This window comes from Syngnathus typhle, linkage group LG10 (genome assembly GCF_033458585.1).
Source record: "Syngnathus typhle isolate RoL2023-S1 ecotype Sweden linkage group LG10, RoL_Styp_1.0, whole genome shotgun sequence".
Classification (NCBI taxonomy): Eukaryota; Metazoa; Chordata; class Actinopteri; order Syngnathiformes; family Syngnathidae; genus Syngnathus; species Syngnathus typhle.
The window spans coordinates 1333397-1351109 of NC_083747.1; the positions used below are offsets into that span (position 1 = coordinate 1333397).

The 17713-nt window shown below is 48.2% G+C and overlaps 5 protein-coding genes across 12 annotated transcripts; 3 read left to right on the forward strand and 2 right to left on the reverse strand.

Annotated features, from left to right (window-relative positions):
• Window positions 1-36: 36 nt before the first annotated feature.
• On the reverse strand, window positions 37-9831 carry LOC133160453 (sodium bicarbonate cotransporter 3-like). 5 transcript variants are annotated; one of them, XM_061288114.1, is made up of 25 exons: window positions 9635-9831; window positions 8429-8504; window positions 8227-8355; window positions 8011-8149; window positions 7769-7929; window positions 7445-7633; window positions 7256-7365; window positions 7035-7192; window positions 6822-6909; window positions 6609-6755; window positions 6310-6407; window positions 6008-6182; window positions 5779-5912; window positions 3050-3295; window positions 2816-2924; window positions 2578-2739; window positions 2344-2457; window positions 2110-2271; window positions 1711-1962; window positions 1577-1645; window positions 1337-1510; window positions 1144-1275; window positions 986-1074; window positions 805-912; window positions 37-629 (listed from the first exon to the last, which is right to left on the reverse strand). In XM_061288114.1, the coding sequence occupies exons 1-25, from the start codon at window positions 9677-9679 to the stop codon at window positions 572-574; spliced, it is 3324 nt and encodes a 1107-aa protein (XP_061144098.1). In that variant the 5' UTR covers window positions 9680-9831; the 3' UTR covers window positions 37-571. The 5 variants fall into 5 exon arrangements, with proteins under 5 accessions (XP_061144098.1, XP_061144097.1, XP_061144096.1 ...); XM_061288113.1 differs by having other exon boundaries at window positions 7256-7368; XM_061288112.1 differs by having other exon boundaries at window positions 7035-7365.
• Window positions 3653-5479, forward strand: LOC133160459 (uncharacterized). The gene is made up of 8 exons (XM_061288137.1): window positions 3653-3815; window positions 3898-3948; window positions 4014-4142; window positions 4208-4487; window positions 4567-4655; window positions 4727-4777; window positions 4857-4985; window positions 5147-5479. The coding sequence occupies exons 1-8, from the start codon at window positions 3680-3682 to the stop codon at window positions 5428-5430; spliced, it is 1149 nt and encodes a 382-aa protein (XP_061144121.1). The 5' UTR covers window positions 3653-3679; the 3' UTR covers window positions 5431-5479.
• A 1078-nt stretch (window positions 9832-10909) lies between the features above and the next one.
• Window positions 10910-14857, reverse strand: si:dkey-11p23.7 (V-set and Ig domain-containing protein). Of its 2 annotated transcripts, none has more exons than XM_061288146.1 (3): window positions 14837-14857; window positions 11433-11883; window positions 10910-11364 (listed from the first exon to the last, which is right to left on the reverse strand). In XM_061288146.1, exons 1-3 carry the CDS (start codon window positions 14840-14842, stop codon window positions 10964-10966), a joined length of 858 nt encoding a protein of 285 aa, XP_061144130.1. In that variant the 5' UTR covers window positions 14843-14857; the 3' UTR covers window positions 10910-10963. The 2 variants fall into 2 exon arrangements, with proteins under 2 accessions (XP_061144130.1, XP_061144131.1); XM_061288147.1 differs by lacking the exon at window positions 14837-14857 and adding an exon at window positions 11884-12226 and having other exon boundaries at window positions 11433-11816.
• Window positions 12229-17066, forward strand: siglec15l (sialic acid binding Ig-like lectin 15, like). 2 transcript variants are annotated; one of them, XM_061288145.1, is made up of 7 exons: window positions 12229-12378; window positions 12629-12997; window positions 13597-13953; window positions 14028-14060; window positions 14149-14205; window positions 14281-14338; window positions 16950-17066. In XM_061288145.1, exons 1-6 carry the CDS (start codon window positions 12342-12344, stop codon window positions 14292-14294), a joined length of 867 nt encoding a protein of 288 aa, XP_061144129.1. In that variant the 5' UTR covers window positions 12229-12341; the 3' UTR covers window positions 14295-14338; window positions 16950-17066. The 2 variants fall into 2 exon arrangements, with proteins under 2 accessions (XP_061144129.1, XP_061144128.1); XM_061288144.1 differs by lacking the exon at window positions 16950-17066 and adding an exon at window positions 14426-14542 and having other exon boundaries at window positions 14291-14338.
• Window positions 15188-17639, forward strand: LOC133160463 (uncharacterized). Of its 2 annotated transcripts, XM_061288141.1 has the most exons (7): window positions 15188-15346; window positions 15590-15952; window positions 16118-16474; window positions 16549-16581; window positions 16678-16734; window positions 16813-16860; window positions 16948-17639. In XM_061288141.1, the coding sequence occupies exons 1-7, from the start codon at window positions 15310-15312 to the stop codon at window positions 17007-17009; spliced, it is 957 nt and encodes a 318-aa protein (XP_061144125.1). In that variant the 5' UTR covers window positions 15188-15309; the 3' UTR covers window positions 17010-17639. The 2 variants fall into 2 exon arrangements, with proteins under 2 accessions (XP_061144125.1, XP_061144127.1); XM_061288143.1 differs by lacking the exon at window positions 16678-16734.
• The last annotated feature ends 74 nt before the right edge of the window (window positions 17640-17713 follow it).

A 17713-nucleotide genomic window follows, 5' to 3' on the forward strand; every position in this document is an offset into this window, starting at 1 on the left:
GAATAATTGTATAAAGAACATACATGATACAGTAAGTTGCGAATAATATTTATTCTTAACGAATGAAATGTTAATTAATGTAAAATAGATGTAGGCGGAAGTAGAAACAGGAAATGACAGTTCTGCTTTCAAAACAAAAGCTCTCGGATTATTGTCGATACGAATTGACACTGGATGGGGAATGTTTATCACACAACTCATTCTCACAATAATAACTGTGCATGACATATAACTTGAGCCACTGAGAAAGTTGGACATTACATGACGTGAGTGCAGTACTTATTAACTTTAAAAAAGACAAAAGAATCTGGAGAATTTGACTATTCTAGCCCCCTCCCAAAATGTGGAAAAATAATAATATAATAAAGAACAAAAATCACTTTTTTTTTGCTTGCAGTTAAGACTAACAGCTGTGTGTATATAATAATAATAATATGTAAGTATGTAAAAATAATAATAATTAAAAAAAAACGAGCAACACTATGGTAGAGAAGCCAAGTCCTAGTCCTGTTCGCCTTTGACTCAGGAAGCATGGCAGCACCCTTTAGTGGTGTTGACGTAAGCCTGCGGGTCATAGTGCCGTCTCATCGTCTGCAAGTCTTTGGTCCTCTTCAGACGCCACGCTCACCCTGGGCACAAGACAACAAGAAAAAGAGACTTAGTCGACTAACATTGGCTTGTTTATTGTTAGCTTAATATTGCTGGCGCTGCTATTTTGTTGTCTCTTAATCACACCGTTTTATAATTCCATGCCGTCAATAATAACGCCCATGAACAACATCTTCAATGACATCATGCGCTGACCTGCTGATTGGCTTCAGAGCTTTGCTGGCATCCGCCGTCATGGAGCGAGATTTACAGAAGCCACTTTTATCCATCTCACGCGAGATGTTCACCTCAGACGGGTCTGACCTACCCATGGACACACGTTTAAGGCCATGTGTGGTGATGACACACACATACAAAGACATTGCTTCTGATTCACCATGGTTTCACACTTTTCGCAGGGATCTTGACGACTATTGCGTCATCGTCGAACGCAGAGTTGTCCACCGCCCCTTGCAAATCAGTCTCCTGCAAGTCATGTTCTATTTACACGAAGGTCATGTGGTAAGGTCACATAGTCACATGCTGTGTGCTCACTTCCTTCCCCCTCTTCTTCTTCTTGTCATCGTCTTTCTTCTTGCTTTCGGGTATGAGGTCATCCAGCCAAGTCAGCTCTCGTTTGCTGAAGCCAAAGTCCAGAAGCTTCCGGATGAACACCAGCGCCAGAACCTGCGGAGCACAACGTGAGGTGGCGGCATGACGTTAGGGCGCGACCCGGCCTTCATCTAACCATCACGGGGAAGACGACGGCGGCGGCGGAGGTTTTGATGAGCCACAGGGCGATCAGGCAGGAGAGCTGCACGGCGGTGAAGGCGTGGACCTTCCTCAGCGGAACGTAGCGAAGGTAGATCAGGTCCGGCTGGTGCTTAGCCGCCATGGCGAACAGTTGGATGCGGTCAAAGAGCTACACGAGACCAACAAGAGAGACTTAGCCAGTTTTTTTTTTTTTGTAGTTAACAAAGACACGTACCTGAATGTCTTTGAGCGAGGACACGCCCATGTAGAGGAAGACGCCGTACAGGACGGGCATCGGGATGAACTGCCGTCGAGGAAACGTGGACGTAAAAAAAAAAGGGCAGCTGAGGAAAGGAATCGTGAGCTCACCTTAAGGACAGACGTCATGAAGACCGAGCAGCCCATGAGGAGGAAGATCATCAGGCCGGTGACGCGCTGTTCCCGGACGCCCAGAAATTTGGGCTGCTCGCCCGGGGCGGCGCAGGTCGACTCCAGCTTCAGGCTGTTGACGTGCGTGATGGAGAGAACAGTGGCCGCCACGAACCACGGTAGGCCCATGATGGAGCACACGGCTATCATCAGGGACACCACCAGCAGGTCCAGATGGTAGCCGCAGCCTTTCTGGAGTTAAGCAAAGAATCGAAACGTTCATTCAAGTCAATGCGTTGTATGCTAGCTACCTAGCTAATGCTATTGATTAGCCTCATGTGAAGGTTTGTTTGAAATATTCGGACTGAACTGCATTTGTTCAAGTAACACGGGCCCCACCGTCAGCTTGTTTTCCTTCCTGTTGACGATGACAGCGGTGATCTGCTGGTCCATGAAGATAAGGATGGTGCAGAGCAAAGCGGGAATGGCGGCAGCCAGCAGCGTCCACCAGGGGTTGGGACCCAGCGGCGAGATGAGCCAACCGCGATTATCGGAGGTGGGCTGAGACACAATACAGGAGATGCAGAAACTGTGAAATTAAGACCAAGATCCGCCTCGGTTTGGGAAATTTACCTGGAAACGGTCCGGGACACTGAGTTTGGGAGACGGAATTCCCACCAGATAATCCATCAGAACCATTAACATGATGGTCAGGAAGACGGCAAAGTCACTGATGGTGGATCGCACCTGCACGTCATGCAAGTCATGGAACAGAAGTTCAATGGAGGTCACGGGACTCTTCTTGATCGTTGGAAACGTTTCAGTTTTGAATCTTGTGTGTGATAGACGACAGGAAGCCAAACCCACCTTGGTGGGAAAGAATCTCTTGTTCTTGAAGTCTTTGAGGAATGTCGACAATAAGAAGGTTGTGAAGAAGAGAATGACGGACCAGAAAAGGACGTCGGGGACGAAGGGTCGGTCGCGGGCGCAAGCCGAGCCCGTGAATTCACCGCGCAAACTCTGACAGCGCTGCAAAAGAAAGAGAAGCTCGGCCGGGGTTCTCCCGTTTCTGACGAGACGAGATGTTCCGGAGGATTTGCGTCACCTTCACACTCAGCTGCTCCCACGGGATGCTGGCCGACGAGTTGTAGCCCCGGTTCCTCCAAATCTGATGTGTTTCGGTCGAGGCGTTGGCGGGTTGAGAACATTCGCACCTGCGAGCACAAAAAGTCGGGTCGAGAACTTCAACTGCCAAGTGAGAACTTCGGTGGTTGCTCACGATAGAGCTCCGTAGCTGCCTTCAAATAAAACCACAGCTTAGCCGGGATGTCCGACTTACGCGTAGAAGGTCAGGTTGTCCAGATGGTTGGCGGTGTTGACCGGGTAGATGTGCCCCAGGTGCAGAAGCTTCTCCAGGGCTTCGTAGATGAAGATGAAGCAGATGAGGGCGGCAAAGGCCTCCTCGGTGAAGCGCGTGATGTAACAGACTAAGGAGCTGGCGTCGGTGGCCACCAGCAGCAGGCACAGGAGGGCGGTCCAGAGTCCGATGCTGGTCCGCAGGGACAAGTAGCTCAGGCCGTAGTCACTGAGGAGGACATTTGGAATAATAAAAGAATTGATTAAAAATAGAATGGAAAATATGCATAAATAAAATATATAAAACAAAAATCAATCAAATAAAAATAAATAAATGGAATAATAAAACCTTCTTAACACGTGCTCGAGCATGCTGAAGTTCATCGGTTAAGTTTGCTGTGTCGGATCGATGAGCGTAACCTTCGCATCAAACTTCGAACTGACCCCTGCCCGCATCAATATTTGACCCAATGGCATCTTGGCACGTATGTTGTGACACACGCATGCATATATTTGCCTCTAATCAAAGCCAATATTGACGGGTCCAAGGTCACCCCGGCCATCCCCGTATAAAAGTAACGAGACGCCGCCATCTCATCTGTACTCCGCCGTCATGTTTGCACGTGTCTCACTGGTGCTTTTGCTAACGGTGGCGGTCGGGCGGTGCGGCCCGACTCCCCAGCCGGACCGCCGGGCCGAGATCGACGGCATCCGGGCGGCTATGGAGGACCTGAAGGCCGACAGACGAGGTGACGCCGGCGCTAACAAGTTGGTCGAGTAAGCTTAGCTACTAGTCTGGGAAATGTGACTTGTGTGTCTCCGTGGAAACAGCCATGATGCAGCGTCTGGAGAGGGCGGAGAAGGAGCTGAACACAGTCCTAGGTGAGCCCGGTTTCAAAGTGTAGCCGTTTTCACATCGACCCAAACGTCAACCCTCACTTGAACAGAAAGCCCAAAGATCGCCTTTGCCGCCTCGCTGGGGGGAAACGGCGGCCAGAAGACGACCACGGGAAACAGAGATCTCATTTACAGGGACGTCCTGACCAACGTAGGCGGGGCTTATAACGCAGAGACAGGTAAGCCCGCGTAATGGCCGCCACGAGACGTCACGGCGCTCAACGACGTGGTCCGTGTCATCTAGGCGTGTTCACGGCGCCCGTTCGCGGCGTCTACTACGTCCGCTTCACCGCCAACGGGCCCGCCGACTTCACCATGAGCGCCGTGCTGTACAAGAACGACGCCCAGATCCAGCTCATCGTCCACGAGCAGCCGTCGGGCGAGGGCAGCGACACGGCGTCCAACGGCGCCGCCCTGCTGTTGGAGAAGGGCGACAGGCTGAAGATGGTGCTGTGGCATAACACCCAAATCTGGGACAACAGCAATCACCACAGCACCTTCAGCGGATTCCTGGTTTTCCCACTGTATGGAAAGCCGTTTCAAATTTGACATTTCGTGACAAATAAAAGAAAGCGGTTCCGTTTTTCCATCCTGCCTCCAAAGGGTCGACGAAGCTCCAAAGGAGTTTGACGTCGAGTTGGAGATGAACAGGATTCAAGCTTCCATGACGCAACTCCAAACGGAAAACGCGGGTGATTTGTTTTGGTTTTTCAACTCGTACTTGCGTTGCTTAGGAGCGGAACTTATCCTCGTGTGCCGGCAGAACTCAAAGGACGGATGGAGAGCACCGAGACGGAGCTGAGGAATATGAGAAGTCAGTTTCGAATACTTTCTCGTGCTGCTTTGCGAGATACGTCGCGTCATCACTTTTTTTTTTTGCCGCCTTACTGTAGATGTGCCGAAGGTGGCGTTTGCGGCGTCTCTGGGGGGTAACGGTCTCCAGAAGAGCACGTCGGGAATGAAGAAGCTTCTCTTCAAGGACGTCCTCACCAACATTGGTGAAGCGTACGACCCGGAAACAGGTCAGTGGTCACTGAGGAGTTTCTTTTTGACAAATGTAGCAGCCTTTTGTGGAATTTTGCTGTTGAGGAGAGCTGAGGAGCTTCATTCAGACAAAAGTACTGCTTTGGCGCTATCAAGTTTTTCTTTGAGGAGGGGGCATCAATTATTAATCCTCCCCCAGGTTATTTCACGGCACCCGTACGCGGCGTCTACTACATCCGCTTCACCGCCAACGCCCCCGCCGACTTCACCATGAGCGCCGTGCTTTACAAGAACGACGCCCAGATCCAGCTCATCACCCACGAGCAGCCGTCGGGCGAGGGCAGCGACACGGCGTCTAACGGCGCCACCCTGCTGCTGGAAAAGGGCGATAAGCTCTCGCTGACTCTCTGGCACAACACGCAAATCTGGGACAACAGCAACCACCACAGCACCTTCAGTGGATTCCTGCTCTTCACCCAGTAAGCATCTTGGAAGACTCACTAAATGCTCAATAAAAAGACTTGAAAGTTGATCTTCTGTGTTTTGGGCCAATGCTTCCTAAGATATTGTTTTCATCATTATCCTGACACAAAAATCGGATCAGGTTTAGTTTCTGATGGCGCAAGGACTCCCCCTAGAGGAGAAGGGTTGCCTTTAACAACGAAAACTTTAAATTGACTAAGCGTCTATCCATCCTAAGCGTATCAACCCTTATAGAATCAAAGCGGATCAATAATCCGCCTAGCAACAAGAACTGAGCAAGCCTGGTATCGTAGAGAGCATAAACAATCCCGAATAAACTTCTGAAAAAGTCACCAGGACCTGACTCACCAGCAGAACTTGAAGAGGATTTTCTCAAAGACCAGAACGGGCCCTGTGCTGCCCAGAATGGTGAGAGGTTGACCCGCAAACACAGAGTAGGTCACGCCCGTCAGGGACGCTCCAAACAGAGATTCAATGGCGCTCTGCGACAGACACACACAAAGGACGCCTGGGAATGATGATGTCACCACGTGCAAAGCCTTAAATGGACTGCTACGTTGCGATTCACGCTTCTTACAATGTTTCCTTGGGTGGCTTCTCCGAGCAGGCCTCCGAATGTGATGACGGGAGACATGCAGGCACAGTAGAGGAAGAGGACGGATGCCAAACACTGCAGCCTGAGGCCATCCGTCAGGTCACTGAGAAGAAAAGGTGCCTTTCTCTTAACGTCCGCGACCAGACCTCCAAATAACCTGAGACGCACAAAAGTACAGAATTTGTCATTCGTCATACTCTATGAGTATTAAGTATGTGGAAAAAACGTGAAAACTACTTTATACGCAAGCTAGCCACGTGTGGCTAACACGGCTAAGCACTAACCTCCCCGTTCTCTGGAGCTCTGGGCCAACGTCGTGCTCCGCCTCCTTGATGATGGTGCGGACGGAGCCGTTCGAGGCACAGGGAGTCTTCCGCTTCTCCTGCGGATGCAATTTTGGTGTTGTTAGCTTTAGCATTAGCACCTAGCTAACTTGAAATCCCAATAGATGGATTGAAATCTTTCTTTGAAATCAGAACCCTGGTTTGAAACAACAAAAGGAACTCTTGCTAAACTGAAAATCTCTCACTCTGTTAACAGTTGGCATTGTTAGCATTAGCATTTAGCCTGTGCGTCCACAAACCTGAGAGGGGATGTTCTTGGGCGGTTGGATGCGAATGCTGGGGTCCCACTCGCCCGGCGGGAGCACGGTCACTTGATCCAGGAACTCATCCAGTCCTGCCAGGAGATCTTTGCGATCCTTGGCCTTGTAGGCCACGTTGTGGAAGATCTTGAGGATAGCCGCACAAAGATTTTAAAGACTGCTTCTAAGTCACGTGAGCTTCTAACCTCACACCTCGTCCGTCATCAGCGTGGCCATGGAACGCCCCACCTCGTGGTACTTCGGACCTTTTCCGAACGGACCGAGCAGGAGGAAGAGGAACCTGATTGGCAGTGGTGCAAAGTCACATTATACATCGGTTGGTCAAATCTAACTAACCTGGTCTATGGAGCATAATTACCGAATTCAAGTCATGGGACCTTCTGCCCAAAAGGAGAGCGAGCTCACCTGGTGGGCACGGGCACCTGGGTGAGTCCAGAGAGGAGCACGGCGGGAGACAGGCGAACGAAGGCAATGATGGGCTTCTCCAGGAAGTCCACTTCGCCCACCAGCACGTTGGAGGCTTCCGCATCTGCTGGAATCTTTCTCATGAAGTTCATGTCCACCTGAAATGCACGGGAACGCGTCAGATCATTGTAATCCTTTTTTGCTGCAAAGAGGTCTTTCACCTTGCTGAAGTCCACCGCGCTGTTTTCACGACTACCGGGGTTGAAGTCACCTCCCACCCCCTCGGCGGCGTTCAGGTTCCCAGGAGCCGACTGAGGGGACGCTAGAAGACCTGCTGGAAGCGGAAGAAGCTTCACATCACTCTAGGTGGTCGTCATCAAGCGGTCCCGTCGTCTGTCCGGAGCGCTCACCGTTGTGTTCCAGCAGATGAGGGTCCGAATATTTCTTGCCTATGTCAGCGAGGGATCGCACCAGCGGGATGCGCTTGCTCAGCCTCTTCTCGTTCTGATGGTGGTGGCGCTTTAAAATGGCTTCCCTCACCTTGTCTTGGACGTGATCTTCCAGCTGACCGGACGCCAGCATGGTGTCAATCACCATGTCTGTAAAACATCTCAAATTGTTCCTCAAAAGGTTCTACTCAGGTGTTGGTGCTCACCCCCATATTTGCAATTTGGCTTCAGAACACCTCGTCAGCCATGAGTGCATGGACGACAAGAACAAAATGGTGGACTGACCTGCGATCTCCTCAATCCCGTTGGCGCGCATGTCGAGTATCACGGCGCCGTTCATGATACACGAGCGCAACTCAAACAGGCTGTGCAGGGACAGGGTGGCCACGTAAGGTTTACTCCAACGCTCGCCGCCGTCCTCCACATCCTCCTCAAACTTCAACCACCTGCCCCCACACACACACACACACAAGAGAAGTCTCGTTCAAGATGGCTGACAAAAAGCAGCGCGGCGGCGGGGACCTCGCCTTGCCGTCTCCTTCCACTCCACGACTTCTCCGTTCCTGAGAGCAAGCTCGTCCAGCTCGGTGAAGAGTTGATGCGGGACATGTTCCTCGTCGTCGTCCTCCGTGCCTAGGATGAACTGTACCCGCTGTGACGGTGTGTCTAGAGGGCAATTTTTTTTTTTTTTTAATAATTTCATTGTTTTTATACTAAAGACAAAAAAGTCATTTGGAATCTACCGTAAGAAGGCGACTCGCAAACATCTTCATGCGGGCGAACCTGCCTCCGCCGCTCGTGTCGGTGTCCCCGGTGGCGGTGGCGCCGTCGGCCCAAAGGGACGTGAATGCCGACGTACAGCTCCCTGTGACCTGACCGCCAAACATGACTGATGTGTCAAAATAGAATGCTTCATCCTGAAGAACACAAGCGTCAGACACTCACTCTCCAGCTCCTCCGCCTCAAAGTTGGTGAAAAGGGTGGAGCTTGTGTTCCCTCGGTCCAGCACTGCTTCCTCCGCCTGAAACATCCGCACACATAATCGAGTCATTTAAGAAAGTGAAAACAATAATAATTGGATCAATTTTTCTCAAAGAAGCTTTTTATAAAACCGGTCCAGGATGCAAAAAACATTGAGGTGTAAATGATGGACAACATCATTCTTCTGCAAGGATGAATGGAAGGAACTTGTAAACAACAGCAGTGGTCCACAAAAGAAGAATACCGTTTTTTTCCATGTATAATGCGCAAAATTTAACTAATTTATTGTCCTAAAATCTGGGGTGCGCATTATACATGGGTACAATTTTTTTAAAAAATTTTTTTAAATCCGGATATCATACGGAGGCCGCCATTACAGATGCCGTTCACTTCAAACACGCTCCATACGAACACAATGCTGTCGTATCAGACGCTTGCTCGATCACCTGCTCGTTTGCTGTCACAATGTACCCGACACAAATCCAAAACATTTCTTGGCTATCGAGTTTGCTAGCGCATGCGCAGTGATACTGACCGGCAGAATAACATCCGGTTGTTCCCAAAGATGCTCTTTTTTCTGAAATAATTTTACGTTTACGGATTTAAGTAGGAGTCAAAATTCGGGTGCGTATTATACATGGGTACAGGCTTTTTTCCACCATCAACATGCCATTTTTAGGGTGCGTATTATAACATGGGGGCGCATTATACATGGAAAAAAACGGTAGAAACATCAGTCACATATTCTACTTTTGTCACCTTAGCTTTAAATCAATTTCTTTACTTTATTTTAATATATCAGACGCTTCAGCAGGGGTAAAAACCAAATGATAGAAATCACGTCGTCGTGACGATGACGTAGATATGGTGAATACAGATGTTTGCGTTTTTCACAAAACACGCCAAAGTTAAGGCGCGACCGTTTATTTAAAGTTTAAACTTTTTAGAAAACCTGCAGGGTTTTTTTTGGGGCGACTTCGGAACTACCGAGGTGCGCGCGAGCCCAGTTCACTTCCTGGAGAGGAAGTCAAATTAAGTAGAGTCAATTTGTTGTTGTTTAAAGTTGATCATTCAAGTTTCTTTGCTCTCTCCGTCTTTGGCGCATCTCCGACGGGATGAACCAAAATTTGCCGTCGCCGCACGAGCAAAAAGTCCCAACAACTCACTTACCGATGTTAGCAGCGGTCTCATCTGCTCGCTGGCGTCTTGTGACATTTTAGAAGTTTCACTATCGAAAGTGATAAAGGTCCACGCGTTGCTTCTTCCCTCCTGGCAGCCTCACGGACTGTCTGTATCGAGACCAGGTTCAAGAAACGCCCCCCTGGTTCGACATCACTGAAGCGACCATCCATTTTGTTTCCCTTAGTAAAGTTGATCAAAACGAATGAAATATCCTACGTAAACGTGTTATTTTCATTCGCAAAATAAAAGCAGAACGAAAACGAATTGAAAACGAATTAATAGTGATTATGTTTAAATAACAAAAACAAACTGTAATTACAGTGGAAATGTTATTTATTATTTTTTTCCCCAATAAATCTCATATTAGCTTCGGGCATTTCTGTTATTGTTGTCATCTGTGCAGAGATTCTTTTTTTTTTTAATAGTCACTTGACAAATACATAAACAAATATACAATACAAAATGTCAGGGCCCACGTGAGAACATATAAGCACAAAAAGAAAGCGCGGCCCAGATTCGAACTCAGAACCTCGGAACTGTGAGCCAGATTTGCTAACCACCAATCCGATCATGAATGGGAAAGATGTTATAAAACCTTGAAGTCATAAAATCAACAATCACCGCTGTGACTGATGCAGTTTGGCTGTTTGAAGTGCTTATCTATGATGAGCACCTTCATTTTGAATGCTCCCCCTGCTGCCTTGCTGATTATATCTGCACGCACGCACCATTGTTGTGTGCACAAAGCTGCTTCACAACCTCTCACTTGATCTTCATCATAACACGGCAACAAAGCACACAATAACCGGCTCGGCTTCAAAGATGGAGTCTCACAGCGGCGAGACGTGACCTCTAGTTTGACTCTACACGTGGATATGTTAGTGGGAAACTACAATATTACATTCAATTCATTCAATTCAATTGAAATAGTTTTAACCATCAGAAGATGCTTTATATCGTGTCAACATGGACGCCATGCAAATATTCTGCTTTGACATGAAACCAGTTTGCTACATTAACGCGTCTTCATTAGCATCTTACAAGTTAGCCACATTAGCATGAATATTTAAGTATGCTGACATGAAAGCAGCAAGGGAAACAAACAGATGAAACTTTTTTGGGTCATTTGTAGTCCTTTTGAATGAATGATAAGCGAGCACACAGACACGCCAACCCAAACTATGACAACATTAAAAGAAGGAAACAAACTGTGACAAATGTCTTCTTGAAAATAAAGTAGTAATGAATCAAGTGAGCAGGACACAACATCAAAACTTTATTGAACATCATTCTAAGTGGGGCTCACGGGTGTGGTGGTCACTTCCACCAGAGGCCTACTCCACGCACCAGCCACACTCCAATCCCCAGCAGCATGATGACCTTTGACCCCAGAGAAAGAATCAACAGCAGCAGAATAGAAGGGGGCACTCCATCTTTGGGCGGAGGTGCCGGATGGGGAAGCAAGTAGAGGGTGGCTTTGTCTTTCCCGTGGGGGTTGGAGGCAGAGCATGTCACCTGCCATCCGGGTTCCACGCCCTGCAGCCGGCTAACGATGAGGTCACCAGTCGAACTCAGTGGGCCCGCCGTAGAACCTTCCAGCGGGTGCTCGGGTCCCAGCCACTGGATGTCGGGCGGCGGTGAGCCTGTCACTCTGCATTCGGCCGTGTAGCTCGAGTCCTGATCGGCATCCGCTTTCAGGGACAGGATGATGGGTGCCGCTATAGCGGAAAACACAAACGTGAGGGACGCCTTCTTCATTAAGTGGACCCTCTCGTTCAGGACTCACCTTCTACCCTCAGCCGGGTCCCCAGGTTGTCCTCCACCCTCTTGTGATCCCTTCCCTCCACCTCCAAACCGCAATAATAGCGTCCACTGTCCCCGAGGGCAGCGCCACTGATACGCAGGGACAGATCGTGCTGGCGGGGGTCACCCTCCAAACGGTACCGCGGGTCCTGGTGGGGCCCGGGCTCGCAGACGGGGACTTTACCGGTGCAGCGGTAGAGGATGTTGACACTCTGAGCTCCACCCAGACGCCAACGCACCTGCACTGAGGCGTGATGGGAATGCGGCGGGTGGGTGAAGGTGCACGGCAGCACCACCGGGTGGCCCGCCAGGGCCCGCACCTCTGCTTGCACGTGGACCGCCCACACACCTTCTTCAGAACTCCACACTGTAGGAAAGAATGTGTTGACAAGCGAAATGATGCCAACACACTTACGTGAAGTGCTTCCGCTCACCTCCATCAGCAGCAAACAACAACGACACGCAGAGCAACACATCCATGATGGACAAGTGTGCGTGTGTTTTTCCAGTGTGACCCTATTTTGAGGAAGTTTTTCTTGTCTATGTGAAAAAAGGAACATAGATACAAAGAATGTCAGAGGAAGTTACAATGTGCCATAAAGGCCAATAATAGATTTATCTTTTGTATAGAACGTGAAGAAAATGGAACCAAAAGCTAAACAAACCAAAAACATGACATGACCCAAATAATTCGCACACGCAACAAAAATCGTAAAAATGTATTAATATTGACTTTTTGAGCATGTGTGTGTGTGTGATTGTCTTGTAATCAGTCAGCGTCCTGTGACTCGTTTCCTTCCTCAACTGCTGTGATGGCTCAGAATTGGTGTGTCTTGATGCAATTCCATACGCATGTGCTAGTGTGTGTGTGCGTGTATAAGTGCATTCAAACATGCGTACGTGTGTGCTTCTGTTACTGGTGACCGCAGGTGAGTTGTGCGTCATTCCAATTGGTTTGACCATCGTTTTCGCGGTTCTACTTCCTGTTTATATTGCGAAACCGGTTGCTGGCATTAGCATGATGACGAAGAAGCAGTTAGCAATGTTTGAATGTTGACGTGGAGGCTCAATTCGATCCATTAGCACGTGGATGCAGTTAGCATGTTGACGTGGAAAGTTAATGGTATGGACCCCCAGTATAGATTTGGTGTACTTTTGCCATGTCTGGTCTGGGTGTAGGAACCGTGCCATCGTCCGCGTTGACCGTGCATGTCTCTGACGTCAACGTGTTGCGAGGACAAGAAGCCGTCCTGGGATGCTCCTTCACTCATCAAAAGCAGGACCGCTACGCCGGGAACATCGAGCTGAGCTGGATCGGCAGAAAAAAAACCGGACCGGCATTTTTACAATGTCACGTAAAGAACGACTCATCGGCCTTGCCGGTCGACTGCTTTGCCACGGAGGATTACGCGTTGGCCGATGACCTCCGCCAGGGGATGGCGTCGCTTCGCATCAAACATGACAAGGTGTCTGAGGGCAAGTACTTCTGCCAAGTGACGCTGGATGGAAAAAGAGAAGTGAGCAAAGCGCTGATGCTGAACGTACAAGGTAAAAGACTCGACTCTATGAGGGGACTTCCTGTTTGGTCGTATGGAGGTTGTTAGGGTGGTGTCCACTCTAACTTATTTTGCAAGGACCACACTGGAGACAAGTTAGTCGTTTTAGACACCTGCAGGCGGAGAGTTCACTCGTCGCTGTGCTCTCAGCGATAGTCGAATGAAGTCTGACTCAGGCCTCGTCAGGCGCTTATTTATTGAGAGAAACAACGTGGGGTTGAAAGTGGGGGTTTGGGAACACACAGGTTGGGTGAAGAGGGGTCCCCTGCTGATCAAAGCATAGCAGGGGACCTTTTACGACGTTCTGTAAACAAAGCAACTTTGATTGCTTCCTCTGCAGCTAGTCAATAAGTTGAAATGATCTTAGCACTTTGGTAAACTAATCTTGTCTAGACAGGACAAACTAGTTAAATTATTACAGGTTATATTCCAACATAATCATACGATGAAGATATTCTGCAAACCCTAACAGAGGTGTGGTCATTTGGCTTGAGAGCTATTTTGTGAGCGAGTTAGCAGTTATCATGAAAAATTCAGTGTTCCCAACGCAACCTCATAATTTTCCTCGTTGTTTTTTCCTTCTGTTGTTAGTGAGGCCCGCAATCCTGAACCTGTCACTGATCACCGGCAGCGCCCCCCAGAGGCTGGAGTGTTTGGCGGAGGGCAAGCCGATACCCAACATCACCTGGCTGTCGGCCTCCGGGAGCCCGTTAACGACAACATTAGAGGTTCAGACCTTATCGACGGGTTCGTTCCTGAACAGCTCCGTCCCGTACGAACAGCAGGACGAGCTCACCTGCCGGGTGGAGAGCGAGCTGGGGAGGGCCGAGCAGACGTACCGGCCGGCCAACACGAAGAGGGATGTGGTCCTGGTATGCCGTACGGTCGCCGCGGCGCTTCTGCTGTTGGCCATAGGGGGCGTCATCGTCCACCGACTGAGGCTCAGAGGTGAGGTGGTGAAATCATCTGCGAGATTGCGCCGTGTGAAATGATTTGATGATAATAATCATTCTCTCACTCAGCTCGAAATCGCCACGCTCAGATTCCACAAAACCGTGAGTGCAAAACGTTTTACTCAATATCTCTTATATGAGCATTAGAAATGACCTGATTTAAATGTCCCACATTCCTCCCATGGTCCAGCTGGTGATGCTGATGCACTTCAGACTGTTTATAGCGCTCTTGCTCTTCCTGAAGCCAGTGAGTTTTCCGAGATGAGAGCCGTCGTTCAACCTTTTTTATAAATTGGATATATACCTTTGACTTCTAATTCATGTGCATGCAGGTGAAGGCGTGTCGTCCACCACGCATGCTCTCACACGTCAAGAGCAAGGTGAGAGATCACTAGTTTCTGGCGCCAGTCATTCGGTGATTAGAGTTTTCCGTCGAAATACCAGATGTTGAACCTTTGTCTTTTCAGATGTTTTATTCGACTGTGACCTTTGATAAATCATCTTCATCTTCCAAGTTCATCAGCTAGCCTCTGTTCTGCCCAAGCGGCAAAGGGGTAGAGTCAAAATAAAAAATATGATTTTGAGCCAGTTGCTTTGGTCATTCCAACGTGGGAGCACTGATAGGAAGTGGCGTGGTTAATAGAGTAAGAATCTTGTGACCTTTGCATGACTGCGTCTTCACCTGCTCAGTGCTCACAATTTCACTTCCCACCACACAAACACACACACATTACTGTAAAAAAGTTTCTGCCTGATTTTCATCCTTCTATGTAGCCTTTTTGTAGTCTTTTTAGTCTTTTATTTTTGTACTCTTTGTAGTCTATTAGCATTTTGCTTATTTCTTTTTGCGGCCTCTTTTTGGAAGTGCCTCAGCTCACCGCCATCAGCAGCAAACAACAACGACACGCAGAGCAACACATCCATGATGGACAAGTGTGGGTGTGTTGTTCCAGTGTGACCCTTGTTTTATTTTGAGGAAGTTTTTCTTGTCTATGTGAAAAAAGGAACATAGATACAAAGAATGTCAGAGGAAGTTACAATGGGCCATATAGGCCAATAATAGATTTATCTTTTGTATAGAACATGAAGAAAATGGAACTAAAAGCTAACCAAAACAAAAACATGACTTTAAAATGCCCCAAAAAATTCGCACGCGCAACAAAAATCGTAAAAATGTATTAATATTGACTTTTTGAGCATGTGTGTGTGTGATTGTCTTGTAATCAGTCAGCGTCCTGTGACTCGTTTCCTTCCTCAACTGCTGTGATGGCCCAGAATTGGTGTGTCTTGATGCAATTCCATACGCATGTGCTAGTGTGTGTGTGTGTGTATACCGTAAGTGCATTCAAACATGCGTACGTGTGTGCTTCTGTTACTGGTGACCACAGGTGAGTTGTGCGTCATTCCAATTGGTTCGACCATCGTTTTCGCGGTTCTACTTCCTGTTTGTATTGCGAAACCGGTTACTGGCATTAGCATGATGACGAAGAAGCAATGTTTGAATGTTGACGTGGAGGCTCAATTCGATCCATTAGCACGTGGATGCAGTTAGCATGTTGACGTGGAAAGTTAATGGTATGGACCCCCAGTATAGATTTGGTGTACTTTTGCCATGTCTGGTCTGGGTGTAGGAACCGTGCCATCGTCCGCGTTGACCGTGCATGTCTCTGACGTCAACGTGTTGCGAGGACAAGAAGCCGTCCTGGGATGCTCCTTCACTCATCAAGACCGCAATGCTGGGAACATCGAGCTGAGCTGGATCGGCAGAAAAAAAGACGGACCGCCATTTTTCCAATGTCAAGTAAAGAACGACTCATCGGCCTTGCCGGACGACTGCTTTGGCACGGAGGATTACGCGTTGGCCGGTGACCTCCGCCAGGGGATGGCGTCGCTTCGCATCAAACATGACAAGGTGTCTGAGGGCGAGTACTTCTGCCAAGTGACGCTGGATGGAAAAAAAGAAGTGAGCAAAGCGCTGATGCTGAACGTACAAGGTAAAAGACTCGAATCTATGAGTGGACTTCCTGTTTGGTCGTATGGCGGTGTGGTCATTTGGCTTGAGAGCTATTTTGTGAGCGAGTTAGCAATTATGAAAAATTCAGTGTTCCCAACGCAACCTCATAATTTTCCTCGTTGGTTTTTCCTTCTTCTCTTGTTAGTGAGGCCCGCAATCCTGAGTCTGTCACTGATCACCGGCAGCGCCCCCCAGAGGCTGGAGTGTTTGGCGGAGGGCAAGCCGATACCCAACATCACCTGGATGTCGGCCTCCGGGAGCCCGTTAAAGACAACATTAGAGGTTCAGACCTTATCGACGGGTTCGTTCTTGAACAGCTCCGTCCCGTACAAACAGCAGGACGAGCTCACCTGCCGGGTGGAGAGCGAGCTGGGGAGGGCCGAGCAGACGTACCGGCCGGCCAACGCGAAGAGGGATGTGGTCCTGGCATGCGGTACGGTCGCCGCGGCGCTTCTGCTGTTGGCCACAGGGGGCGTCATCGTCCACCGACTGAGGCTCAGAGGTGAGGTGGTGAAATCATCTGCGAGATTGCGCCGTGTGAAATGATTTGATGATAATAATCATTCTCTCACTCAGCTCGAAATCGCCACGCTCAGATTCCACAAAACCGTGAGTGCAAAACGTTTGACTCAATATCTCATATTTGAGCATTAGAAATGACCTGAAACGGGGATTTAAATGTCCCACATTCCTCCCATGGTCCAGCTGGTGATGCTGATGCACTTCCGACTGTTTATAGCGCTCTTGCTCTTCCTGAAGCCAGTGACTTTTCCGAGATGAGAGGCGTCGTTCAACCTTTTTTATAAATTTGACTTCTAATTCATGTGCATGTACTTGCAGGTGAAGGCGTGCCGTCCACCACACGTGCTCTCACACATCAAGAGCAAGGTGAGAGATCACTAGTTTCTGGCACCAGTCATTCGGTGATTAGAGTTTTCAGTCGAAATACCAGATGTTGAACTTTTGTCTTTTCAGATATGTTTTATTCGACTGTGACCTTTCATAAATCATCTTCATCTTCCAAGTTCATCAGCTAGCCTCTGTTCTGCCCAAGCGGCAAAGGGGTAGAGTCAAAATAAAAAATATGATTTTGAGCCAGTTGCTTTGGTCATTCCAACGTGGGAGCACTGACAGGAAGTGGCGTGGTTAACAGAGTAAGAATCTTGTGACCTTTGCATGACTGCGTCTTCACCTGCTCAGTGCTCACACTTTCACTTCCCACCACACAAACACACACACATTACTGTAAAATAGTTTCTGCCTGATTTTCATCTTTATATGTAGCCTTTTTGTAGTCTTTTTAGTCTTTTATTTTTGTACTCTTTGTAGTCTATTAGCATTTTGCTTATTTCTTTTTGCGGCCTTGTCGTACTTTTTTTGTGATGTTTTGTATAGTTTTTTTTTGTACTTTCTACTCATTATAGTCTTTGGTAGTCTAAGCATTTATTTAGATTTTTATATTTGTTTAGGTTTTTGTATAGCCTTGAGCCATTTTTGTTGCCTTTTTAGTCTTTCTGTGTGTTTTTCTAACGACATTTGTAGTATGAAAGTACGCATAATCTGTTTTTGTTGATTGTGTTCAGGGTTGAACCTGTTACCGAGCTATCTTGGAGTGCAAAGTTCATACTACACTTGTCAATAAAAACAATAAAAGTGAGTTACATGAATTTGACTGCACCATTGTGTAACTATGTCACGAAACCGATTACTACATGAATTATATGATTTGAATAAATATTGT